The sequence below is a fragment of the Exophiala xenobiotica genome, assembly GCF_000835505.1.
Source record: "Exophiala xenobiotica strain CBS 118157 unplaced genomic scaffold supercont1.2, whole genome shotgun sequence".
Classification (NCBI taxonomy): domain Eukaryota; kingdom Fungi; phylum Ascomycota; class Eurotiomycetes; order Chaetothyriales; family Herpotrichiellaceae; genus Exophiala; species Exophiala xenobiotica.
Window position 1 is genome coordinate 1,963,950 of NW_013562493.1, and position 25,761 is coordinate 1,989,710.

At 52.7% G+C, this 25,761-nt stretch overlaps 10 protein-coding genes across 11 annotated transcripts; 3 read left to right on the top strand and 7 right to left on the bottom strand.

Moving 5' to 3' along the window:
- Nucleotides 1-595: 595 nt before the first annotated feature.
- PV05_02927 (uncharacterized protein) lies at nt 596-2,925 on the bottom strand (the record flags this gene model as incomplete). The annotated part of the gene is made up of 3 exons (XM_013463534.1): nt 596-866; nt 1,784-2,455; nt 2,522-2,925. 3 exons carry the CDS (start codon nt 2,923-2,925, stop codon nt 596-598), a joined length of 1,347 nt encoding a protein of 448 aa, XP_013318988.1.
- Nucleotides 2,926-4,686: 1,761 nt separating this feature from the next.
- Nucleotides 4,687-7,081, bottom strand: PV05_02928 (uncharacterized protein; the record flags this gene model as incomplete). Its single annotated transcript, XM_013463535.1, has 2 exons — nt 4,687-6,817; nt 6,918-7,081. 2 exons carry the CDS (start codon nt 7,079-7,081, stop codon nt 4,849-4,851), a joined length of 2,133 nt encoding a protein of 710 aa, XP_013318989.1. The 3' UTR covers nt 4,687-4,848.
- Nucleotides 7,082-7,778: 697 nt separating this feature from the next.
- Nucleotides 7,779-11,453, bottom strand: PV05_02929. 2 transcript variants are annotated; one of them, XM_013463537.1, is made up of 4 exons: nt 11,188-11,453; nt 11,126-11,135; nt 10,153-11,072; nt 7,779-10,097 (listed from the first exon to the last, which is right to left on the bottom strand). In XM_013463537.1, exons 1-4 carry the CDS (start codon nt 11,192-11,194, stop codon nt 9,940-9,942), a joined length of 1,095 nt encoding a protein of 364 aa, XP_013318991.1. In that variant the 5' UTR covers nt 11,195-11,453; the 3' UTR covers nt 7,779-9,939. The 2 variants fall into 2 exon arrangements, with proteins under 2 accessions (XP_013318991.1, XP_013318990.1); XM_013463536.1 differs by having other exon boundaries at nt 10,153-11,135.
- On the top strand, nt 8,754-9,301 carry PV05_02930 (uncharacterized protein; the record flags this gene model as incomplete). The annotated part of the gene is made up of 2 exons (XM_013463538.1): nt 8,754-8,861; nt 8,921-9,301. The coding sequence occupies 2 exons, from the start codon at nt 8,754-8,756 to the stop codon at nt 9,299-9,301; spliced, it is 489 nt and encodes a 162-aa protein (XP_013318992.1).
- Nucleotides 11,454-12,308: 855 nt separating the features above from the next.
- On the bottom strand, nt 12,309-14,317 carry PV05_02931 (uncharacterized protein). Its single transcript, XM_013463539.1, has one exon. It carries the CDS (start codon nt 13,791-13,793, stop codon nt 12,624-12,626), a length of 1,170 nt encoding a protein of 389 aa, XP_013318993.1. The 5' UTR covers nt 13,794-14,317; the 3' UTR covers nt 12,309-12,623.
- A 779-nt stretch (nt 14,318-15,096) lies between these two features.
- Nucleotides 15,097-16,705, bottom strand: PV05_02932 (uncharacterized protein). Its single transcript, XM_013463540.1, has one exon. The coding sequence runs from the start codon at nt 16,546-16,548 to the stop codon at nt 15,343-15,345; it is 1,206 nt and encodes a 401-aa protein (XP_013318994.1). The 5' UTR covers nt 16,549-16,705; the 3' UTR covers nt 15,097-15,342.
- A 296-nt stretch (nt 16,706-17,001) lies between these two features.
- Nucleotides 17,002-18,820, bottom strand: PV05_02933 (uncharacterized protein; the record flags this gene model as incomplete). The annotated part of the gene is made up of 5 exons (XM_013463541.1): nt 17,002-17,420; nt 17,479-17,954; nt 18,004-18,194; nt 18,245-18,449; nt 18,513-18,820. The coding sequence occupies 5 exons, from the start codon at nt 18,818-18,820 to the stop codon at nt 17,002-17,004; spliced, it is 1,599 nt and encodes a 532-aa protein (XP_013318995.1).
- Nucleotides 18,533-22,401, top strand: PV05_02934 (uncharacterized protein). Its single transcript, XM_013463542.1, has one exon. The coding sequence runs from the start codon at nt 19,351-19,353 to the stop codon at nt 22,318-22,320; it is 2,970 nt and encodes a 989-aa protein (XP_013318996.1). The 5' UTR covers nt 18,533-19,350; the 3' UTR covers nt 22,321-22,401.
- Nucleotides 22,402-22,404: 3 nt separating this feature from the next.
- PV05_02935 (uncharacterized protein) lies at nt 22,405-23,929 on the bottom strand. Its single transcript, XM_013463543.1, has 4 exons — nt 23,758-23,929; nt 23,603-23,709; nt 22,676-23,555; nt 22,405-22,612 (listed from the first exon to the last, which is right to left on the bottom strand). The coding sequence occupies exons 1-4, from the start codon at nt 23,849-23,851 to the stop codon at nt 22,440-22,442; spliced, it is 1,254 nt and encodes a 417-aa protein (XP_013318997.1). The 5' UTR covers nt 23,852-23,929; the 3' UTR covers nt 22,405-22,439.
- A 175-nt stretch (nt 23,930-24,104) lies between these two features.
- On the top strand, nt 24,105-25,640 carry PV05_02936 (uncharacterized protein). Its single transcript, XM_013463544.1, has 2 exons — nt 24,105-24,205; nt 24,359-25,640. Exons 1-2 carry the CDS (start codon nt 24,184-24,186, stop codon nt 25,399-25,401), a joined length of 1,065 nt encoding a protein of 354 aa, XP_013318998.1. The 5' UTR covers nt 24,105-24,183; the 3' UTR covers nt 25,402-25,640.
- Nucleotides 25,641-25,761: the final 121 nt, after the last annotated feature.

Genomic DNA, 25,761 nt, shown 5'->3' on the forward strand with positions numbered 1-25,761 from the left:
GAAGAGGTATCGTTCAGAACTAGGCCCCAATGACTAGTAGTAGTTGATTTTGTCACGACATCCATGGATGCCTGATGGGTTTCGTTATCTCTTGATCTGTTCGTGTTCTCTGCCCTCTTCTCTTTTATCTTCCTTGTTCCTCTACTCTTTTCAATCCCTTGCAACAGTTCCAGCTTGACGGTTACACCCTTTCACATATTGAACGCCGTTGGACTTTCACCACCGAGACAGCCACTTCAAGATGCGCATCACAGCCCTCCTTCTGTTGGCGAGCTCTCTCGGCGTGGCAACGGCTCAGGACTGCAGTGACCCCAACGGCACGGGCAAGAGGTAATACATCTGATGTTCCGAGCCCCCGAGTTGTGTGCACTTTTCACTGACAGAAAGCAACCCTCAGTACCTTACTCGGTTGCCTGGAATCCATCAACCCTTCCTGCGCCACCACCGTCACTGGCTTAGGCTGCCTGTGTTCGATCGCAACGGCCCAGCTGAGGTAAAAACAAAGACCCCCCCCTGGATGCTACTTTTATGCTCCTTTGAACAGGAATGTTCTGATCTTTCATTACAGTTGCTACTCGCAAGCCTGCGGGTCAGGCTACACCGAGAGCCTTCTGGGCACGATCTCGTCCCAGAGTTCACAATTCTGTGGCGCCGGTGCCGCCCCCGCTACCACGACGACCGGAGGCAGCGGAGGCGCCGCTACCTCGGGGGCATCGTCGCCCAGTGTGACCGCTGCAGCTTCGACCACGGCCGGAGGTGGTGGGGGTCCGTCATCGTCGACGTCGGCAGGGCTGGCGGTGCATAACGTGGTCGGAGCGCCAGCAGGGGCGGTAGCGCTTGGTCTGTTCGCGGTGTTCTTGTAGGCGCTGTGGGCGCTTCTAAGTTAGGGGCCAATTACCATCTGCCGACGTTGGGAATTCGGGCGGGAATGCTTGTTAGTCTCTAGGGAACGGAATTCGATGGACAAGCTGGACATGGTGAGGGTTGGACCAATTCACTCGAAGTACCTGTATCCCCTGGCATGAAAAAGCAGTGGACATTCATGGTTCAGGCCAACGCACTCGCAATGCTTCTGCCCCGTACTTCACGGTGTCCGTGATTGGCTCCAGCATCTCGTGAGCCAGACGTCTTTCATTGATGGCAGCGAAGAATTCAATATATTCATCCTACGACGTCCTTCAAAGCATCCAAGCAGTGGCAGTGGTGACATAGCCAATAAGAATGGGCCTCCCCAGGGCCTCGCTGCTAGCGCTGGCTAAATATTATCGATAACGATCATGGCATCGACAAAAATAAGAATAACGACATGATGTCGACGAAGGTAAAACCAAGTGACAAGCCATGATTCCGCTTCATCTCTTATTTATGTAGGCACCGCGACTATCCACCTTAGCAGCCCTACTCCATCCATGGTAGCGGACCCCTGCACCGTGTAGCAATAACATTGAGCTTCCCCAGGTTGTGGTCGGGGCCCGTGATGGGCCTTTTGCACCTTCCAGACTAAGCCGGGCATACAATGGGCCCTTTTTTTCTTTTCTTTTTTTGAAGAGGCCCTATCATGCTTCTCAAGGCTGGGCTAGGCCACTACTATTGGTACAGTACTCCGTACTAGGAAGGTATCCGGGTGGCAGCCAGATAGATACAAGCTGCATCCCAAAACTCCCGACACCCCTGCGCCTGTCGATGTCTGAATGGAAGGTACTTTTCCGACACAGCCAGCACATCATCCCAACGAGATGGATCCGTTGGGATTGGACTCCCACTCCTGAGCTGCTCGACGTACCACTGTCGCAGCCACGTCGTGCCCCTGGCCGTGAACCCACCGAGGACGGTGGCCCAGAGTAGCAATTCCGGAGCAGCACCTAGCGGAGACTTCTGTCGATGATGATGCCGCTGCCAATAGCCCAACTTGTCGCACTCGTCGATCAAAAGCATCAGCCTCCGAGAACAGTTCTCGTGGAAAGCACCGATCGTGGGCAGTGGCTCTAGGCATTCGGTTAGATAGATTACGACGGCAACTCGACATAATTGGTACAACAAAAGATCTTCTGCCTCTGCCTCCGCCTTACTGTCGCCTCGGGCTGGGACTGGGGCTGGGGCTGGGTCCAAGGAAAGCGCCTGGTGCTGGAGAATGCGCCACGTCGCGACCAATTGACCAAAGTCCACGCCACAGCCTTGGCCATGCAGAAGTGTGACATAGGTATCAACGAGCTCATGGACGTCTTCCACTATAGGCAGGAGTGCTCGACCACACTTGGGGAAGCTCTTCAGCAAGAAACGGAACCCTCGACAAACCCTTCGTGGCTGTTCTGGTTGTTGTTCTTGACGGCTGGAAGTTTGTTTCACCGTTTGGCGTTGCTGACGGAGGACTTTTAGAAAGTGTGCTGGCGGAAACGGCAGGGCGAAAGTGGGCTTCTCAAGGACCGATGCAGCATTCGTGGTATCGATACTTTCTCTAAGAATTAGCCCAGCTTGTCTGATAACACGACATGTGAATGCAAGCAACGGAGTTTGAACGTACGTGAAGATGATGCCCGACAGGGACTGAATGCCGATCCTCTGCAGTCCGCCTCTTTGCTTTACCAGGGACAGCAGCGCTTGCAGGTGGCTTGGAGCCCAGACTTTACTTCCGTAGTACTCGTAATCCTTCAGCTGCTGCTCGCCCAGTAGCGTACGGCCTTGCATGTCGCTTGGAGGCCCGTGGATGGTGAGGAGGGCGATGGCGAGGAGGATCGCATCCGAGCATCCATTGTTTGCGGATGCCGATCCCGCTCTATGCACGATCTCCCGAAGACCTCTTAGGGTCTCGTGGTACGCGGTTAGGCGCGTGAAATTGGTGACGTGGTCCCGGCAGCCGAAAAAGTAACGGTACGATGCAGCCGTGTAGATTATAGCCTGAAGCAGGTAAGGAGTTTCGACTGCCATATTGACCGTCACCGATCTCCATGTATCCACGTCTTTTTGCTTTTGGGAAATAGCAAAGGCAGGCCAGAGATCTATGATGGCTTTTGAGATAGAGAGTATTTAGTTTCCACTGCTGATACAGACCCACGGATTCATATGTGCATACCAGATCGGAACATCTCTTGCGCGTCGATAGACAGATTTTTGACGCACAGGACATCAAATGGTTCTACTCGTTTACCACCAGGAGCGCGGCTGAGAGAAAGACTCCAACTGTGTACGTTGGTATCGGCGGTGTCTACATCGTCGGAATCTTTGGATCCCCGTCGGCGTTTCAAAGTCCAGGAAGTCGAGGCTTTGGGGTGTCCCGATAGGTACCTTCGCACCCTGCTTCTCTGATGTGCCACACGAGCAGCATGTTGGTGTCGAAGAAGGACTTGCTCCTTCCTCTCCGAGTCTGTCAGTGCAACAGGGGTCCAGAAGAGGTAAGGGTTATCCAAGTTGATACGAGATTCCATTGTCGGAAGGCTTCAGAAGGAAGATTGGGAGTCCTTTGCAAGTCCGGGTGCAAGTTGCTTCGGGTTGTTTGTCGTGTACTGAGGTATCATTCGACCAATGAAGTCAACTACCTTTTTTGAGCAGTTGCAGAAGGACTGAAATTCGAATGAAGCTGAGGCATAGCCCCAGTTATTGAGACGGAGGGAAACAAGCGACCCAAGCAGCTCAGCATTTGATTTTTGAACCAATAAAAAGACATGGCATCCAGCAGTCGATGACCAGCACAGGATTATGCAATAACTTCGTATCGCTGGACAGTGCAGCTGGATGCACCGCAATACAAGCTCCGGAATGCGCTTGGCATCGACCGGTCATGACCTGAGGGACACGAGTTTATGAGGGATCTGACTTGTAGCTGAGCCTTGGCTTACATTAGGCGAAAGCTTATGGAGAGCTGTAGGGCTGCAAGGCATTCGTGTTGCTTTCCTTGGTCGCTCGAGGAAGGGAATAGGCGAAGTGGCATTCGAATCAGAAGGCATGATGAGGCTCTAGATCCATTCCCCCTCGGAACCTGACCTTACCTTTCGTATGGGATCTTTAAATCGATTTGACATGAAATTCCTACCGCTCAACCACTTGTGCTTGGTAGTCTCAGCTGAAACCTCATGCCGAATAATTTTGACAGGAGGGCACATGCCAATAAGGGGTGTGTAAATCTCGTATTCGCTTTTCGCTTGGGGAAAGGCTCGTCGGCTGTACGATCTCAAGCGAGACACAAGCCAGTCAAGATCCGACTTTGTTCAATGGTTAGATCATGCAGTGGCTTCCCAGGGACCCGAACAGTGCTTTGATGAAGTAAGTCGCCTCTTGGAGGCTGGAGTCGCCAAGTCCACTAAGACTGAAGATGAGGACGACATCAAACCAAAAGCGACCTTTAGCCAAACGATCCCGACTTTCTGTACCGCTGCGTAACACAATTTTGACTATGTTGTAAAGTACATGATAGTACTCCGTACGGGTAGTGTCTCTGCACAGGGACCTAACGGAAAATCGTGAAACCGGACGAGTCAGCCACCCTTCCGAGCCTTGCGAGCCTTGCGACCCTTTCCCATGATCTCTCGCGAAGCATACTTCTATTTATCTTCTGAAAGCCGTCCTAGAAACTTTCTAAAGATCCATCTCTTACACATCTGTTTCATCTAGAGGCTGGCGGCATTCCAGTCCATCATGCCGGAATAGTCGTTCTCGCCAGCTGGTGACGCAATACTAGTTGTCGGCACAGCCAGCAAGAAAGGGGTTGCACGGTCCGAAAATGGCATCCATCCCTTGCAGCAAGTGCATTTACCCGCGTCGTATTCGTGCCTGAAGATTATACACTCCGGCGAATGTGAGCCACAGCGACAAAGTCCGGAGCCCTGCTCGCCCGAGATGATGAAAGGCGTTGCTTTATCCGACCAGGAGAACACCACATGACAGCGACCCCCGCGTGCACGAGCCGATGGAGCTGGTTACTGAGTGTGAAAAGTCTGAGCCGGAGACGAATGGAGAGAGAGATGAGCTCTCACTCGAGCTTGTGCCGGACGTCCACGGAACTCTCTGGGATGGATGATAAGAGGTCGCAGGTAGAGACTGCATGTCTATGTGATTTGCCACTACGCCATCGTACATGAAGCTGTTGTTTTGCTCATCGACAACGGCTTGGTATGGCGAAACTGTGTCCCTTTCTGCTTCAGCAGACGAGATTTCATTGACGTACGACAAGCTGTTCAGCACTTGATTCACTTGGGCTGGTGGTTGCGATAGATAATCATCGGCGCTGTATGGATGTGTGTTGCTGGCACCTGCATTGTCCGACAGGGTTCGCAGGCTTTCTTGCCCCAGTCGGTCTGCTTCGCTCCGCAGGAGGGACTCAAGCCCAATCAGAGGCTGGTAATTTGCACTATAGTAACATGAAGGCAGGGGTTTGTCCCAGCCTTTAATCACCTTTGGGAACAGTCGGTCCCATTTACTTTCCTCTGACTCCCCCTGCTTGCGGGGCCTTAGGTCAAGTGAGGCCTTCTCAAGCCGGTGGTCAGGTATCAAATGGTCTGACTTGAGTCTGTGGACGAATTTCGTGGAATAAGTGAGGCATTTCCCGTTTCCACGACCGGCGGCGGAGAATGGACATCTAAGCTCTCTCTTCTTTTCATATGCTGATTTTGGAGTCCGCTGATTCTTGGCAACCGCTGTGCCCTCTTCCCTCTCGCCATCATTGGCATTGGTTCTGAGCGTTGTCCCAGAGAACGACGGAGTGTTGGTAGTCTCGAACCGTGACGGCGTCGAAGGCTCGACACTATTCCGTGGCGTTCGATCTGGGTCTGATCCGTATGAATGTCCGTCGGGTCGGGTGGTTTCCCTTGACAGAAAGATTTGATAATACTCCTCCAAGATCTCAGCTCTGCCTTGTGAGGTGAACAGGTTCCATCTCAAGGCGGCAGCTATACCGCTGGCAAGACTCGGGCTAGGAATTTGCCTTTCCGTATCGTTTGTTTGAACACTTGGTGATTCACGCCGCTGCATCCGTGGCAAAGGAATGGCAAAGTGACACGCCAAAGGCCCAAGTATGTTCATGTGCATTCGGAACTTTCTTTGAACTTTGCTTACTGTCTGTAGTGTGCTGCTCACGCGGACTAAAAAGACTCCTCTGGCGGACTGTGTAATTTGCACAGCATCACGGAGACTGTAGTACTTGATCCACGAACCCAGTGCCTTGATATGTGGATGAGGATTGAGCGACACGTTGCAAGTAAGTGGATATAGTTGGACATACTGGCCCACCTCAACCTCAATTTGCACTCCATGGAAGGATGCGGATGTCAATATACGACGGAAAGCGCGTTTCCATGCGCCGGAGCCGCAGGTGAGTTGCGAGCCGAGCAAAAGATGAACAAAGGTTTTGAGATTCGTGGCAGATCTCGGTACGGGCACCGGTCCTAGAGAAGGCCTTGGAGCAGTGGCCCACAGGCAACTACCCGCCCTCGGGGCTGGTGGCCCGGGATCGCTTCTTCGAGACGTTTCAGGTTCAGGGGATGGTATCAGGTTGGCCGAAGAGTGCTCTTCCACCGTACGTAGAAGGACCCTATTGTGATGGGAAGGTCGATTCCTGCGTGTGGCACCTACTCTGAAAGTACATTCACTCCGGAAAGTACTAGCCGGAATATCCGGCACAGTATCAGCTTGAATCTTCCGATCCATATTTGCCATCCAGCTCTCAGGAAAGATGTTCTCGACGCCATCAAAAGACATCGTCGCAACATGTTGCCCTGTGTCGATCTGCACAAGCGTTGATATCTCGATCCGGCGCTTCGCTTGCTGTTGGAAGGCTGCTCTAGCATAGGCAGAAGGTCGGGTCAGATGCGCCTTGGCTTTCAGGATCCTGACACACCCCAAGTCAATCTGTTATCCAAGTTCGCGTGGCCGAGCAAACCGCACGCTCCAAAGAAACAAGGCTAGAGAGTTGGAGCTTTCTCACGTACCTAAGCTTCTGCTGAATATACTCCAGGTCAACCCAAATCTCTTTTCGGCAGCTTCGCACTTCCGACAAAACAGATCGCAATGCTTGGGTGCGAGTCTTAGCGAGTGTTTGAAGTTCAATGAGCTCGCGGGTCTTCGCATTCAAGGAACCAGACCTGCCAAGCATCAACAATGCATAGAAGCAAAGAACGTCGTGCGCCTGAAGCTAATGTAACACAACGCAGCGCAGGTTTGCACCATGGCGGGCTACTTACAAGTAAGCCTGTACTGCCAAACAACGCTCCAATCTCTCTCGATCGAAACAACGATTGAGACGTTCAACGAGCACGTCCACCACGTCAGAGTCCCTCATGCAAGACAACCGAGAGTCCTCGTCACACCCTGCCATGGAAGCAATGACCTCCGTGCGACATGTTGTCAACGAGGGTGTCGACGTGGCCACAATGCTGCTTGTTATGCTGCTGCATCTGAATGTCGGTGGGAGCAATGCTTCCGACGGCCAGACCCCTGGTAAAAAAGCAGGTACATCTACGTCTTTGCATCCCGAAATAGCAGGGAAAGTAGCATCTTGAAGAAAGACATTGTCTTCCATGACCAACGTTGAGCTCTTGCGGGTTCGTGGTGCATCATGTTGGAGACAGGCGATGGGAGACAGCCACAATCACTCCGGAGCTGGTCTTCGCAGCGGAGATCTGATCGGGATGGTAGAGAGAGGTTGCCTGCGTGTGAATCGTGTCTGGACGCCAAACCGCACAACGACAAAAGAAGGCTCAGGAGTAAACTTTGACAGTCATTGACACAATGTCACCGTTTGCGGTCTGCTGAAGGTCGGCGTCGGAACCCACAGCATTTAGCATAACTCGGGGCAAATGCACGCGAGTTGGTGCCAGACAGGGTGGCGTGGAAAGTAGACACATACTTGAGACCTCGAATTCTCTTACGAATTCGCGGACCTCAACCTTAGACTGGCCAGGCAAAGTCCGAAATTTCGGGTGGCAAGAGCTCGTTTGTGATAGTGATCAAAAAGTATTTGTGATTGCCTTATTGGCCATAGGTAGTCAAGCGAGACGATCGGCCTACAATAATAAGGTAGTTACGCATCCCCGCCCGGGCAGACCACTCGCCCGCTGAGCCTCATACGGTGTGAGTGGTGCGCAAGAGTTTGTCGTGGTGTAAGAGAATGTAAAGTCGCAAGGTGTAATGAGGTGAACAGGTGTCAAGGTGTCGACAGGCGGCAGGAGCCAACAACAGCATGGATGGCTTTGAGGCTTAGCGTCAGCCTTGCTTGTCATCGGCGCGTCCGAGTATCATAGTACTTGTATCTTCTGAAGGCTATGACCTGCAGGGAAAATCCTCCAGGTCCAGGCATCAGGAGCACTGCCACAGGAGTACCCGGCCGATAACATCTCGGGGTAAAGACCCTGGAAGATTGTGTCCCGAATTCTGGCATGAATAAAATGAGGTCCGCAGAGAAGGAGAGACTCCTATTCGAGTGCTTTTCCCAAGTCTCGCTTTCTGCGCCCGACAACGTTCGCGTTTTCTCATCACTCCAGCAAGGTTCGTCTGAAGTCTCTCGCGCTCCAAGAAAAATGGTCAATCATCGCAAACCATATAAGGAATTGTTGACCGCCTTCGGAGATGGCTCTGCTTCGACATGAGTATTCTTTGCGAGGTGGAAGAAACAAGACATTTCGATGGGCTCGGGGGCCAAAGACTGCCCAAACACATCGGAAGAACCTTCCAAGGTCTCCTACCTACCTATTGTTGCCAGAGGCGACCGCGGCGACTGGGTCCTTCATTTGGTGCAAGTGCGATCCTCGGACTCGGGGTCTACAGTCATGAAGAAACTGAGGCAACGTCTGGCGGACGCGAAGGCCTTCGATTCCAGATTCAAGCGTGCGCTCAGGTGTCAAAAGCCGGTGGTCGACATTGCAAACGTTGGTCTAGTAAGTCCGGCCGCCGGGTGTCAGATCTCCCGGGAGTCCTTCATTGACAATCCGAATAGCTGCACCAGATACACATTGGGCGCCAGTATTCCTCACATCTTGTCAATGTCGAAAGTCGCCAAGGCCATGAGTTGTACACTCGTGCGCTTCAACAGCCTGAAGTCTTGGATAACATGCTAGCATTCACTAGATGGAACTCTTCGTTGCTCATCAGCGACGGCAGAGTGGCCGAAGTCAACCGAGCACGTGCTCTTCTGATTGTGCGAAGGCTCGATCCGCAGGCGCTCTGCGTCGCGATCGCAGTCATCATGTCGCTCTCCGTGGCTGCCGGCGTCGTCGCAGGCGTGCAGCTGGGCCGCATCGACTTGGGTCTCGCTATCTGTAGCTGTTTCGCGGCAATATTGTCATGTATAGAGGCATTGTTGATTTTACTGCAATGAGCGATCGCTTGCCGCTCTGGAAAGGAGCGGTCCTGCTAGTGGAGAAGTGCTGAATCGATGTCATCTCGGTGTCGTCGTTGCGGGCAGCCATCTGACTAGAGAGGACTGGCATCGAGAACGAGACGATTGTTGCCCATGATGTCCGAGGTTGACGTGCAGGGCCAGACGCGGGACGTGCCTCTGCAGTGAGAACTTTGGAAGAGTTTGAGAAAGGGCAAAATTTCCGAGGGCAACTTAAATGTTCTTTCAAGTCTTTCATTATTCCCGTTGAACGGCGACCAACCGAAGCCCGATCCGAAACTTCGTTCCTACCAGAGCTGGGAGGCTCACTTCGATAATTATACAGCAAATTCACTCTGAACCTGTACCTGGTCCAGGGCGCCGTCGCTCCATGTCTGCACTGCCGTCCAAACCAGCAGGAACATTCTCTGTGATTGTCCCACCCCCATCGAACCGAGCAGTGTTTTTTATTCCCTCAAGCTCAACTCCAATGAACGCCCAAGCTTTGCTCAATTCGCCATGCATGCACTTAGTAATAGCTGATAACACATTGTTGAAAGAGTCCGGTCTCAAGCATCATAGTGAACACTGAAAGTCGGCCTAGCGGAGAAAACCATGCAACCTAGAGCAAAGGCCGTTTACATGATGATTGATGGCACCTCGACGTTGGCCTTGATGCTCTTATGCGGCAAGACACTTCCACCGTTGACGTAGATCTCGTCACCAATGGACACGTCGTCACCGAGAACAGTGACATTTTCGAGCCGGGCCCAGCGACCAACGGTGGATCTCCAGCCTGAAATCCAGTTAGCACGAATGCCATCGCGGCTCAACGGAGAAAGGTAACCTACCAACGATAGTCGACTTGATCCAGGCGTGGTCCTTGACCTTAGAGTCCTCGAGCAACACACATCTCTGTAGTCGGACACCATCACCAATGACACAGCCAGGTCCAATAACCACATTGGGACCGATGCGGCAGCCCTTGCCGATCTTAGCGGTGGGGTCGACCATGACGTTTCCGCCAAAGACGTATGGTTCTGATGGGGAGACGAGAGCTTTGGGGTTGTTCTTGGTCAGAGAGGACAGGTACAAGCACGTTCCGCTGAGGAAGTCCTTGGGCTGACCGACGTCCATCCAGAAACCCTCGAGGTCGAAGGAATGCAGCAGGCCGTCCTTGCAAATGGCGGGGAATGTCTCCTGCTCAATGGATGTAGGGCGGAGCTCGATTCTCTTCAGAATAGAGGGGTTGAAGATGTAGATACCGGCATTAATGCGGTTGCCGACGAATTCGACGGGCTTCTCAACGAAGCGGTCGATGCGTGAAGGATGGTTGGGTTTGTGCACGATGACACCGTATTTGCTAGGCTCCTCAACCTTGGTGACAACGATGGTGCCCTCTTCGCCGTGTGAATTGTGGAAGTCGGCCAACTGCTTGAAGGGATATTCGCAGATGACGTCGGAGTTGAGGACGAAGAAAGGTTTGTCGTCCTTGCCCAAGATCTTCTCGGCGAGCTTGAGGGGACCGGCTGTGCCCAAGGGTTCGGATTCGACGGAGAATGTAATCTTGACATTGTACTTCTCTTCATATTTCTTCAGGGCACCCGTCATGACTTCGGGCCGGTAGTTGACTGCAAGGACAATGTCTGTGACACCGGCTGCTGCGAGAGCTTCGATTTGATGCAGAATCATCGGACGGTTGCCGAACTCGACGAGAGGTTTTGGGAGAGTGAGGGTGAGAGGTCGCAGTCTGGTGCCGAAGCCACCAACGCTGGAGATGTTAGCGGTTCTGTTGCTGAGCAGTGCAACATGGTGGAAGCATACAGAATGAGGGCTGGACAGCGTTAGCATGGTTACATTGACGTTCTCAGTTTGAATCGACATACCCTTCATCTTGAATTACTATGAGATTTATAACGAACGGGGGAGACAAAGATCAGAGAGGAGGGAAACGTGGTATGGAAGTGGTTGAGAGCGAGTGTAACGTAGTTGCAAGGACTACTAGAATATTTTGATTTGGTCAAGAGGGTCAAAGAGCAAGAAGAGAAGAGAAGAAGAACTGGCGAAAGAAAGGGAGGTGTGATATAAGGAACCTAACAGGTGGTGTGAAGTGTCTGGCAGTCTTGCGTTTTCAGGTACGAGTACAACGTCGAGGCGAGTCGGAGCCACAGTGTTCGAAAAGTTACTGCTTAATTTATCGATAGGAACGCCCGCCTAGGCTCTTTTGGGGCAAATGAGGGTGAGTCTGACACCCGAGCCACGCCAGACCAGTGCAGACTTGAGTGGGCTCAGTGGTCATGAAGGTGTCAGACAAACGAGAAAATCTCCGCTCAAGGGGTGCATGGCACCCATGGCAGACACTGCCAATTCCGCAATTCTCCCCTTTCTATTAATCCACCCAAATTCATCCACGCAGCTTGTCAGTCGTCTGCAATTGGTGCGCAGGAGACAGTCGTGCAAGATTGTCAATCGGGAGGCGTTTGTTCTATCGGACGTGGATAAGAGCTTCTATTCAGCCGCATCACCCACCGCACAAATCATGGAGCGAACAAATCTTTAGCCTCCGGGTGTGCAGCGGAAGAACACAGCAAATGGACGGTCCCCCGGGCACTAGATCACAGCGATCCGGCTCCTTCAGCGGCGCCTTCTCGCATGGGCTTCATGATTATTACCCATCAGTACCTGGGTGAGTACTTTCGAGGATCCAGATTTCTACATACTACGTAGTAGGGTCAAATTCTTCGAGGATCCGAGGCTCAGTTGAAGCGAAAATCAGCTAGCTTGCGTGCCTGGGTTCGGTCACGAGGGACTGTTAGAAACGTTGCAATTGCAGGAGACGCGTAACACAGCCACAGCCACGCGCAATTTGTTTTCTTCTCCCCCTTTCGCCGCTCCAAATAAAGTAGCACACAACTACTGTACCTACAGTACTGACACAGAACACAAGAAGAAATGTCACCCTGTCACATCCGTGCTATGTGCCCCGAATGGGCCGTCGGTGGATCGGTTGTTCTGTCAATTGATTTGTTCTCCGTATGGTAGCTACCTATGTCAAAACAAGAGCACTGGCTAATCGACGCTGTCATATCTCGTGACTCGATATTAGAATACAAAAGGGGTGGTGGTCTGTGTCTTTGCCTCACTTACTCTCCCTTTACTCCGGATCGTGCCGAAGTCTGTCGCCTCCAAGCTGTTGCTGGTATTACATTCACGTACATCTCCCACGCTCTAGATCTTGTCTTGCATGCGAAAGATCAAGAAACCGAGAACAGCCCCCCAGCCTTTCCCCCGCCAACTCCACTTACCAGGTAGTCAATAATGCTCACGGGGTATCATCAGGTAAAAACCCGTAATCGATCCTCCCTCTCCGCCGGCCCTTTCCTGCCGTCGGCCGACCATCTCTGTCCCCCACGAATTCCATCATCCAGTCCTTGACGCGCTTCACTTTCAGGACTTGCGGATCTTTGGCCGTCCTCAGATTCGACATGGTGTAAATTCCACTGATATCATCGTCGTCGGCTTTCTTGCGGAAAAGAAGATCGATCTTTGTCACATCGCCCTTGAGGCTCTGCCCGTGCACCTTCCCCCGGAAGGAACTCAACGCCACATTTTGCAACAGCACCACATCGCGCGGCCTCATAAAACGCAAGGACCTTCGCAGAACACTTCGTGATCCTTCAGGCGTAGCTTTGGCGCCGTCCTTCCAGTTGACGTGCATCTCTCGGGGCAGCCACATGCTGATGCTGAACCCGGTCTTCGTGTCGTCGCCCACCACCATCTCCACCAATTCTGTCTCGCGTGGCCTGCCGTATTTCGTCCCCGTCACTACTGTCCGGGGTGGCGATATCGACAAGATGCCCACAATGATATTGACGGTCATGGTCTGCGGCTCTATTGAGGAGAGGTACCTCGCGTTGGGAATATCCTCGAGGTCGCTCAAATGTTTTGGCCGAGGCGCCTGGCTCAATCGTCTTTGCGAAGGCGTGCGAATAATTCCACCCCCGGGTGTCTGGGGAAACATCTCGTCACTACTTTCGTAGAGTGGCGTGCCAGGAGTGTAGTCAGAAAAGCCGGATAGTTGTGAAGACGGAATAGCCTCGTGAATCGCGAAGGAATGCTCGTAATAGTCCGACAGCGCTTCTGATGTCGTTTCGCTCGACCCGCCAGATGGTTGGGACTCATCCCCGCTCACATCACTGCCGGGCGTTTGCGTGCCGACATGTTCATCTGCACTAAAGAACTCGGCACCACTACGATCGATATCGTCGTGTTGCACTCTGGCTTCGATGTTGAGTTTAGGCAGGATCGGGCGCATTTGAAGTTTTTGCGCTGTGATTTGCCTCCATTGGGCGCCGAAAGCTTTCGAGGACGGAGATAGCGGTGAGATAGTTTCGGCAGATTCGACGTGCATGGAACTGGGTATAAGAGCTTTCTCGCTCCAGTCGAGCTTGGCCGATTCTGGTGCTCCTGCCAGGATGATCATCCGGGTCATATGAAGTGTGCGTGTGACTCTCGACGATGGCCTTTGGGGTTGAAAATCCGGCCAAACGAGCTCCAACGCGTTTTGAGAGTGACACGCTCGTCTGACTCAGCCCTCAAGCAGTAGTGCCTAGTAAATTCGACGCGACTGACTGATTGAAGCTGCACAAATTTCCAGGCAAAGAATTGAAGCAAGAGTCGGTCAAAAACCGAGCAAGCAGTGAATTTACTGACGGATGTGGCGGATGGAGGCAGCAACTTGTACTTTTCCCATTAGCCGCGACTTTTGGCCTGGCGCTAGGATACGGAGCGTGGGAGCGTCAAAACGAGGCCAATCCCCAGACTCAAGGCCGCAATATCCCGGTTTCGTGATCGAACAGGTCAGGGTAAGGCAGAAGTGAGAGGGCAGTGAGTCGGTGACGGTGACGGTGACGGTGAAGGGGAGATGATCGTGACGAGTTATTGACAGTGCAAGTACTTTCCAGACGGTCAATGGCATATGGATGTGTTTGGATGGGCAGCGAAAAAAAGACCCTGGCTTGTGTTTCAATAAAGGGTTGGGACATGACGATTGGTTCCAGGTCTCCAGGCTCCGCTTCATTGTCCCCAGGAAAAGCAGAAAAATCAGGGCGTCGAGGCCGTGCATACCTAGGTACTAAACACCACGAACCAAAATCCAGGTTGGTCTGAGCACCGCGGCTCCCAGCGTTCGGAAGGCTCGAATGCTTTGGCCCGGTTGGCTGTGGTTCCATTGATTCGGAGGATCAGCCGGACGATGATGTTGTTACCAGAGCCGAAATCATCATCTGACCAGGGACTCGACGGATACGAAATACGACAGCCAATCTAGCCAGACACTATGGTACAAGTACAAGCATTTACCCCTGGCTAAGCTCGCTCTGGTTCCAAGAATCTTCTAGGCAGCCAGCAATCTATGTGGACAGACGACAGACACGGTGTTCTTTGGGATTGACGCACCATGCACTGCTCGCCGCTTGATACCCTGCATCAAAGTTGTTATAGACCTCGGCCTGTTGTTCTTTTTGACGATCACCTCCAGCCACGGAGCTCCGTACCCTGAATGTGCCTGAACCCTCACCACTCACAGATTAACACGAGGCAATGATCCCAACTGATAAAAATATCCCGCCGATCGGAGCGGAATATCATCATACCTTATCTAACGAACTGAGAGGCTCGCAGAGACATATCAAGGGGGCAGTACTCCGTACCGCAGTACGGGATATCAATGTCTGGAAAGAAATACCTGCAAAATCCATCAAATCAAGAAGTCGAGAATCCCGAAGGATGCTATTAGTGACTCTAGAACAATGTGAAGATCTAGCTCTAGTCTTTTCTCTCTTCGTCGTATCTAGGTGCCGGGTCTTTTATCTATCGCGCTCATCTTTTGACGTTGAATTCATCGCTACCATGAACCCCAACTCCATGCTTCACTAAAAGGATTGATGCTGATGATTCTGTGCGCATCGACGCCCTCCGCCATCATCCATGTGCCGTCGTTCCCAGCATTGGTTCTGCTTCTTTGCTGCAGAGTCGTACACTCAGTCATCGAATTTGAAACCTTTGCCGCCACTGATGTCGATGGCGCCACCTCGGTAGCTCCCACGCTTCTTCTTGTTCTTCTCCTTGGTAAAACCTTTGCCTCGAGTCACGGATAGATCTTGGTATGCGCGTTCTGCGTAATCATAGCTCTGATAGGCATTGCTGATATGGCTGTCTGCTGTAGCGTGGGCGGAAAGCTGTGCTAACGGAGTCGGCCTCGCACCAGTATGTCTCTTCGTGAGTGGCGCAGTGCTTCTAGGCGTCCTCTCTGAGGCGTCTTCAGAGGTAGGTAGTTTGTCAACGTCCATGTTGTCTCCCATCACAGTTCCCGATGACTCAGATGATGCTTCCTGCACCGAGACTGGCTTCGTCCCGTTAGTCAATTTCCCCGAATTACCGGCGTTCTCTTCTTCATCGGACTCCTCTGCTGAACTTGACGAAGACGTTTCACTTGAAGAGGCATTATTAGTAGCAGCTTTTGTGGTCACTTTGGCTCGCTTCGCAGGTCGGTCATCGTCGGAGGAATCAGATACGGAGGCGGAAGACGAAGACTCCGAAGAGCTCAACTCGGCTTTTCGCTTGAGATCCTTTTTCACAACAGCTTCAGTTGGCTCGGTCGGGGTCTTTGATTTCTTCTTGCTGGATGTAGACTTGACTTGAATGGTGGCCTCATCCTCGTCCTCATCATCAGCATCACTATCAGAGGAAGAGGATGACGATGAAGGAGAAGCGGCTCGCTTTTGTGCTTTGTTCTTCTGTGGCTTTTGCGTAGATTTCCTCTTGATCTGATCTTCTGATGTGGACGTCTCATCACTGCTACTATCCACTTCGCTGCTCACACTGCTACTGTCGTCGCTCTCTTCGTCGCTGCTGCTACTACTGCTGGCGCTAGTGCTCTCCGAGTCTGATGTAGTGTCGTCGCTCTCAGACGTGGACTCCGCAGGTTGTGTCTTCTGCCCCGCCGCGTTCTTGGTCGCATGTTGTTCCTCCACCCAATTCAAAAACGCTGACTGTAGATCAACTACAGTCTCAGCAGCCGACGCCGCAGGCCAGTCCGCTGTCTGTTGTAGACGTTTCAGCTCTTTCGCAAAAGCCTTGTTCGTAGACTCCAATCCATATTGTGTGAAGAATGAACCAACCAATCCAAGCACCTCCGGTGGTGGAACCGAGTCACTGTTTCCAGTTGCTTTCTTCTTGCCCTTCATCTTGTGTCGGCTATGAGGTTTGCTCGTGTGATGGGCAGCGGTAGGGGCCCACTGAGAACCACTTGTCACAGGTTCGTCACTGACAGAAAGGAGAGGTGAGTGAGCGACGGCAGACAAGGAGAGTGAAAGCGACTGATCAGTGAAAGGTACGAAGTAGGTGCGACCTGAAGCTGCATGCGACAAAAAAAATAATTTTGGGTGTTGCGGAGGAGGGTCGCCGATGGCACATCGCGATTGGCTGCGTTCCTTGACCCGTCCGCAGCCACAAGGTGGCGCTGAAGTAGTAAATCACGTGATACGAAGAAGAGGTGGCGGGTGGCTGAAGGTAGGGACCTTCATGAACGCGTCTTATTTCTACTACACCTTTCTCCTTTACGATGTTTTCGTGACTGTTAAAGTCCAACAACAATAATTCGCCGGTTTCATGACAATCTGACACTTTCTGACTCCCTATCACTCAGCTGCCACGGTGAGCTTGCCTCCGACGACTGCCTCTTCGCCCTTCCTCTCGGTATCCGTCTTGAACTTGCGGAATTGCCTGGCTGGGACTTTTTTGTGAAACAGTTCATCAATCTCTTCGAAATTGCGGCCGGCCGTTTCAGTCTGGCAAAAGAAGAGATAAATCCAGCAGAGAACACTGGTGGCACCGAAGATGAATCCAGTCTTGGCTCCCAGATTCCCTTGATTAGGATTGACAATGTAAGGTAATACAAACAGCCACATGGTCGAAATAGCGTTGGTTGCGATATATCCCAGGCTGATTGTTTTGATTCGCAACCGACCCGTGGGCGTCTCGGCAGCCACTATGTAGGCAACAGGCCCGATCGCGGAATTGAAGATGAAGTTATACATACTCATCAATCCGATGGTACCTGGGACATTAAAACAGTGATGAGCCACGGACTTGGTTTGATGGAGCACAATACGTACCCAAAACTGCGCCATGATTGTGGGTCATAGTACCCAGACCACCAGTAAGCATGAGAAGCGCAGCCAAGAAGCCAAACCCCCAGAGCAGAAGTTTGCGACGACCGATACGGTCCACGAGCACAAAGGCCGCGATATTACCCGCGATGCTCAAAACTTGAGCTCCAACCGAGATGTCCCACGCTCTCTGGGATGATAAACCCGCAAGCTCGAAGTAGTAAGTGCTGTAACTGGCAATCCATGGTACACCTGAGAGAGACTGGATACTGAGAGGCATCATGGCGATGATTGTTCGACGCAGATTGGTTCCTTTGAAGCATTCTGAGTACGATGTTCCTTCTGTCTCCTGTTTTGCTGCTTCCTGGGTGCACCTAATGTCAGCCAGATGTTTTTCGGCGGAAATTTCTCCATGGCCGAGGCGTTGCAGTGCTCTCTTGGCGGCATCGTCTTTCCCATGCTGGGCGAGCCACCATGGCGACCTATATTCGAGGTTAGGGCGGCGGCAAGGTCTCGATTTGGCAATCTTACTCAGGAATGAAAGGCACAATGATAAAGGCGGTGAAGCCGAACCCCAACTGAGCAAGAAAGATACCCCGGTAAGCCCAGCGGTCCGTTCGTGACGCCAAGGCGTTTTCGATGCAAGTACAAGTGAAAGGGCCAAGGCAGAAGGAAAGATTGCATATTCCAGTCATCACACCTCGGAGGGCAAGCGGAGACACCTGTGGTGAGTCAATAGGAGTATAATATGTGGGAAAGCAGGGCAGGGGACCTCAGAGAGCCAAGTCAGCACGGTGGTGAGAAGAAAGCCGAGCGCCACCCCGTTGATCACCTTCCCAGCAAAGAATACTTGGACATTGGTAGACGCAAGCTGGAGACTGGCGCCGACGAAGGTCGTTGCCAACCCTCCCATTATGGTCCGTTTACGGCCGAAACGGTCGGAGATGAACCCGGCGGCAAGGCCTGCAATACAAGCTCTTGAGGGTCAAGAAAAGTAAGCATCTCTTCACAGTTGCACACGGAAAGGGCAGGAGGCGTACGAGGCATTGGCGCCACCACTGAAGGCCGACTGCCACCCGGCATCGATGACATAGCCTCCATCGGGTTGAAGTACCCCAAAGTCCTTGCGAAACTGGGTTATACCAAGGACGATTGTCCCTGCATCATAATCGAACCCAATGCAGATCAGAGCCCAGGCGCCGTACAGACACCAGAAGATGTTTCTCGGATTGGCCTTAATAGCCTGCCACTTAGTCTGTTGATGGTCTTCATGCTGTGTTGCGTGGCCAGAAAGCTCGATGTGTTCTGCGCAGTCTTGCGCAGGATTTTCTGGACTTTTGGTCTCCATGGTTGCCAAAAGCCTTTTACTGACTGGAATGAGATGGGAAAAAGGCGATGGGCGAAGCAGGTTGATGTCCCTGTACTGTAATCATGTCGATCACCGCATTTCACTAGCGACCTCTCTTTATACGGGGAGATTGTGAGAAATTGCGGTGCGAGATACACCGAGAAGAAGGCAACAAACTCTACATGATCGATGTCAAATACACCGACAGGCCCTCCGCTTTGTGAATCAATTCTGGTAAGCTGAATCGTTGAAGAGCAAAATGCACCGAGAAGAGGCTCCGGATGAAGCACTCCGCGATGCAACTACCCCAGTACCCCACCAGTTCCCACTTTCGGACGGAGACCACACGAGATATTCAACCAACAAATGCCTGCGAAGGCCAAGGCTTCGTCCCTAGCTCGAGCTTGTCGGTCGATTCTCTACCGTCCTCACTCATCTGTACGTTCCGTTGTGGTCAAGGGCGACAATTGTCGACCGAGTTGTACCGAATCCCCGAATATATCGTCCGTGGCCGGCTCTTGTGACGCAGGATGGGCTTTGAACATAAAGATGATAGCAGGGTTAGCTGGTGCAATTTGGACCCGAATAAAAGCTCTTCGACCGATCTTTCAATAAGAGGAGAGGGGGTAGTTGGATTCAAGAGTCCTCGACCTCTATCTGGATCAATGGGCAATGCATCGGCGTCACCGACCATTCAGGTCTCTTCGATATCGTTCGAGCACCATACAACAGGGTTTGGTATAGGCCATGCAAGGCCGCGTGTCTCATGGCGCTTTGCAACAAACACCGCTGTCAAGAACTGGATTCAAGACTCGTACGAAATCCAAATTGAGCGCCAAAAACGTGGCTCGAAGCCCGAGCTTTACCAAATCCGTGGCCGCGACTCCGTGCTGGTGCCGTGGCCTTGTGAACCTCTGAATTCCAGAGAGAGGCTCAGTGTCAAAGTAAGGGCCCAAGGAAGGTCGAGGGCGCTGGTTGACGAACTCGGCGGCGGAGAAGAAACCCCCGTCTCTTCGGAATGGTCCAATCCTGCCACCGTGGAGGCTGCATTGCTGAAGAAGTCCGACTGGACAGCTAGATTCATCACCTCGTCAGACGACCGAGGACCCGATCATCCCGGGAAGAACCCTGTGCGTCCTCTACGATTTCGAAAGGTTTTCCAGCTTCCGCAACATACATTTGTGTCTCAAGCGCGAGTCTACGTCACGGCTTATGGCGTATACAGGATGTTCATCAATGGCCATCGTGTGGGAGACGAAGAAATGAGCCCAGGATGGACCAGCTATAAGCACAGGCTCAATCACCAGGTTTTCGACGTGGGTTCATTCCTCCGGAAAGGAAAAGAGAATGTGGTGGCAATTGAGGTGGGCGCAGGCTGGTATGCTGGACGACTCGGCTTTGACGGGAGACGTTGCCTATACGGTGGGGACTTGGCGGTCCTGGCCCAGCTAGAGGTCTCCCTTCAAGATGGACAGCTCTACACGTTGAACACGGACGTCTCCTGGAAATCTCATTGCAGCTCGATCACTCACAGCGAGATTTATGACGGCGAGACCTACGATACACGTGAAGAACAGCGAGGATGGTGCAGCGATCCCACGTTTGACGAGTCTTCCTGGACGACGACGAGAGAACTGCCAACCGCTCTTGAAATACTCAATGCTTCCGACTTGCCACCAGTACGATGCACTGAGGTGAAGAAACCCATTGACATCTTCCGATCGCGATCCGGCAAATTATTGGTCGATTTTGGTCAGAATCTAGTTGGAAAGCTACGTGTGAACTTTCCGACTGTGTCGGCTGCTGAAGCCTTCAAGCCCGGCGGACATAGTGTGTCTTTTCTTCACGCAGAGGTACTCGAGAATGGAGAGCTTGGGACACGACCTCTGCGATCTGCGAGATGTGTCGACCAAGTAGTTCTCTCTGACACCGAGCCCTTCACTTGGTCGCCCGCATTCACCTTTCATGGGTTTCGGTACGTGCAGATCGACGGATGGCCAACAGATACGGAGCTCAAAACGTCAGATCTCGAGGCCCTCATACTACACAGCGATATGAGACGAACAGGCTCTTTCGAGTGCTCGGAACCCCTGGTCAACAAGCTCCATGAAAACACATTGTGGAGCATGCGAGGAAACTTTCTATCCCTCCCCACTGACTGTCCTCAACGGGATGAAAGACTCGGCTGGACGGGCGATATACAAGTTTTCGGTCCTTCGGCGAACTATCTATATGACACCACCGGCTTTCTTAGCAATTGGCTACAAGATGTCTCAGCTGAGCAGCTTGAGGATGGCAGAGGTGGTGTCCCAAGCGTTATCGTACCCGACCTCATCGACAACCCCATTCACAACCCGCCCCAAGCAGTATGGAACGACGTGACAGTGCTTTTACCATGGGATCTATACCTCAGCTCGGGTGATAAAGACATCCTCCGTCGGCAGTATGCTAGCATGACGGCTTGGGTCGACCGTGGAATCCCCCGAGGTCCAAATGGCCTTTGGGATCCAAATCTGTGGCAATTTGGTGACTGGCTTGACCCAAGTGCCCCTCCTGAAGAGCCTGGAGCTGGACGTACAGACTGTATCCTTGTTGCTGACGCCTATCTGGTTCGAGTGACGGAAACAATGGCTCGAGTGGCCGAATGCCTCGGACTCGCAGAAGACCAGCTTCGATATTCCGACGACGCTAGACGCCTGAAATCCATCTTTCAGTACCAGTACGTGGCCGCCTCGGGACTGCTCGTGGGAGACACACAAACAGCGCTGTCACTGGCTCTCTGTTTTGGCCTACACCAGAGCCACGAGCAGAGAGTGCAAGCCGCAGATCGACTGGCGCATCTAGTACAATCAGCCAAGTACCGGATCTCTACTGGGTTCGTTGGGACGCCTTTGATCACACATGCGCTCTCGGACACGGGGCATCCGCAGCTGGCGTATCGCATGCTCCTCGAGTCCAAGTGCCCTTCGTGGCTGTACCCAATCACCATGGGTGCCACGACGACCTGGGAGCGCTGGGACAGCATGCTGCCGGACGGTTCGATCAATCCAGGGTCGATGACGAGCTTCAACCACTACGCCCTCGGGTCCATCGTGCATTGGCTGTACAAAGTTGTGGGCGGGATCAGTCCGCGGGATCCGGGCTGGCGCACGGTCGAGATCCGTCCCATTCCTGGTGGAACCATCAGCAGCGCAACTGCCACGTACGAAAGCCCGTTCGGCTTGGTCTCATGTTCTTGGTCGGTTTGCGAGAAGGATGCGGCGTTCACGTTAGAGGTGACAATCCCTCTGAACTGCAGGGCCGTGATCTTCCTGCCTTCACAACAGCAGCAGCAGCAAGTCAAGGTCGCCGGCGGTGTTGCATGGGGTGAAGCAGAGGAAACCGGCGCTCTTATTGTGGGATCTGGGTCACACAAGTTCACATGTCCGTACAGCAAGCCTCAATGGCCTCCCAAGGCGATTTGGGACCGGTCAGAGTTTGCACTTGCCGTAGAGTTGTAGTGGTGTAGCATCCTGAGAGCTGGACATGTTCGCACAAATCGAGCGGTCACGTGCTCACGTGCTACTGCGAGTATAGTATCGGACTTTTTTTTAATCTTGTGTATTAGGTCGTAGCATGTCTAGAACGTTTCGTCCTCGATGTTGGCAGAAGGGCGAACAACGCTGGGGCTTGCGGCGCCAAACTCAAAGTCCTGCGTCTCTAGCTCACGAGTAAAATCGATTTCTTCCTCGCCAAAGTCCATCCCAGCATTTGTCAAAATATCTTCCACGATCCGTCGCGAGGCTTCTTTGGCTAATTGGTAGAAAGACGGTCAGCAAGCACACACTTTCAAAGCAGATGTCGTAAAGTACAAACCTGGAGTCTTCAGAAGCCTGTTCTGCGGGACATGAAACTGCATCGTTTTTGGTGGGCTTTGTCCAAAATCAATGTCATCTTCCAAGTCATCTTCATCGCTGTCCCAGATGCCCGGGGTCCGACTAGGTGCCTTGGCGGCATCCCCTTTGTGCTTTGCTGGTGTCAATAGACTTACTCCTGGAATCCGGACCTTGCGCTCGGGAGAGGAGAATATCTCCGGATGCAGCTCTGGTGGAGCCACCTCCGGGCTCGATGATAAGGTTGCATCCGCTGTCATATGCTGGCGCTTTGCCGTCGAAGGCGTGGCTGCTGTTATCGGTTGAATATTTGCATATCGATTGGTGGTCAGTGGCGTTGCTTGGACACGGTAAGTGCGGTCCAAAACTCGATGAAGAAGGGGATCGGTCCTTTTGCGGGCTGTCGAAGGACGGGGTATCGAGGTCGGCTGTGGAGGCAAGAAGGGGGAGGATTCCGGAGTACGTGCAATCGCGTCAGTTGGGAAGACTGGTCTTCCGGGGGTTTCAGGCAAAGCGGTCTGGGTCAAGGATGTAGCATCAACTGCCGTGTTGTTGACCTCCTGGCGCAGGGCTTCGTATGGAGAGGGATAATCGGCGAAATTGGCCTTCTGAGCTCTCGGAGGTCGCGGCGTGCTGTGGGAGGGCGAGATGGACAAGTTTGATAGGTCAAGATCCTGTATGGAATCGGTAGAGATGTGTTGTGCATTTGGTGTCTCATATGACTCTGATGTTTCGAGGGTGGTCTGGGTGGTCGAGTGAGATTCCTCCGTGACCGTGTTGTCTATTGTTTCGTGTTGAGACGGTTGTTCCTCATAGCCCGACAAGGAAACATTGGCACTCGATTCGAAAAATTGCTTCCAAAACTGCGCATTGTTCAGTACTCTTTCTTGCGCAAGGGCGATGGTCTCACTCTAGATCCCTCCCACACCTCCTTCGAATGGCCCCCGTATTGTTCAACGATAGGGAGAATGCTGGACGTGACTATCCGGTGGGCTCGGCTGAAGTTGTGATCGATCTCTGCAAGCGTCAGCCGGAGACTCCTGGAGGACACCAACTGGAACGCACCTTGCAGAGTTAATGTAATGGATTGTTCCAATTTCTCCAGCTCCTCGGTCAAGGTGAGCGCCCGTGGCTGCGCCGCAGAACTGATGCGAGACATGACTTTCAATGTCGTGGTTTCTCTTGGCTTACAAGCTGCGTCAACGCACTGAATCCAGCGCACTGCGTCCACTGCGTGGTCGCACAAAGCGATTGTGGACGCGTCTCGGAGAATTCAATCAACACATTGGTGGGGAGCAGTGCGGGGAAAGGTGGCGAAGGCTGCCACTTTAGTGTGGCTGTGTGTGGCGCAGCAAACGTCGTGGGTATCAGACGAGCAGGCTGACATCTTTCGGACCTCATCAGGTCTTTCAGATCGACTTCTTCTCTTCGCAGACTCCTTGGGTACATCGAGAAGGCCAGCATCGGGAACCATACGGCTCACCGCTCAAGATGCCGGCTCCTCTTGCTCGAGGTAAGTCCCTCGCGTGCCCACGCCCTTGCTCTCTCCCTTACATCATGGTCGCCCGATTATGGTCTGATGGAAGGGACTATAAATCCAGCAGGGCGCCCATCCGCTTCATGCGATTTGATGCGAGTCAGACACTCACAATGGTCCCTCCCGCAGGTATAATCATTGCAGCCACCATTGTCGTCGCTGCCGGTTTGGCCGCATATGAAAACCCCGAGGTGCGAGCATGGATCGACCGCACGAGGCACAAGATTGCCATGGGCCTCCACAACCTCGGGGACGAAATCAACCCAAAACAGCGACCTCGGACACACCGGCCTTCCACTGATGCCTCAATGCACGAAGAGAAGGGAGATCTCGCAGAAGCACGACGAATGGAGGCAATTGCAGAGATCATGGAACGAGGGCGAATTATGGAAGAAAGGAGGAAGAGAAGGAAACTGTCGACCGAGAAGTCGAGGAAATCAAGCTTCGACACCCTCGTGGACGAAAATGGCAATCTGATTGAGCAGACAACAACACCGCAGCCCGAGACAGAAGCCCATTCTTCAGCCGTTGATCCTTCTGGGCAGCACGAGACCCTTAGACAGCGTAGGCAATCCGGGCAAATGCAAGAAGAGAGCCCAGCGCTTCACGAGTCTGTGGACCAAAGCCTTCCTTTACGCAACCTTCCTCCCCGCCCTCTTGATCAGGAGGAGAACACCACCTTCGAGTCACGATATGAACGGGAGATGCGTGAGGCTTGGAATATTCCGTTGTCCGACAGACGAATCGAGCTTCCTTCCAGTCACCCCTCCGAAAGCCTACTCGATCTCACCCCTTCTACAGAGGATGCTCCAGATCCGGACTATTCGGTTCCGTCCCGAGAATACCTGAACCGTCGCTTTGATCGGCCAGAGTATTTCTCCGTTGCGGCCTCACACTCGAGCCATACCCTGTCCGATCACGAATCACAAAGTCAATTTCCGGCTCAGAGCACGTATCTAAATCGTCCTTCAACGACGACAGAGCAACTCACCCCAAACGCAACCAACCCTTCGTCTCGAGCTCCAACCGTAGATGGAAGCATAAGCAGTATTCATGCAAGCGAGGCGGAAGATAGCGCGGATGATGTGCTCAGTGAGATTGGAGATGGTGTTCGTACCCCGGCAAGTGTCTGGACCGAAGTAGATTCGACCGTTAGCGGAGATGGATTGTAATGCAGGTCTTATATGGAGTTTGGGGTCCTTGGGGCGCACTCGAGGAGCATACAAGCGACATAGCCAGAGTTTCTTGTTTAGAAGACAGGGACGGTCGGCTGCGGAGTGATTTTGGCGAACTGGACGGACGGCTACAGACTTCATATATGTAAGTGGTGGCGTCCTGGCTGTGTCGCGTCAATCTCCTGCACGCTGCCGTCTGGATGTGAAGAGTTTCAATGTGTTCACCGATTCTTTCAATGGCAGCAGTCGCCGTGATGACTCCAGCTTTTCGTCCCTCGACAACACAACAGCACCGATTGCTCCTGCCTTTGCACGACTTTCTTATTCCCGGCTCCGTGGCCACTCACTTCCTGCTTC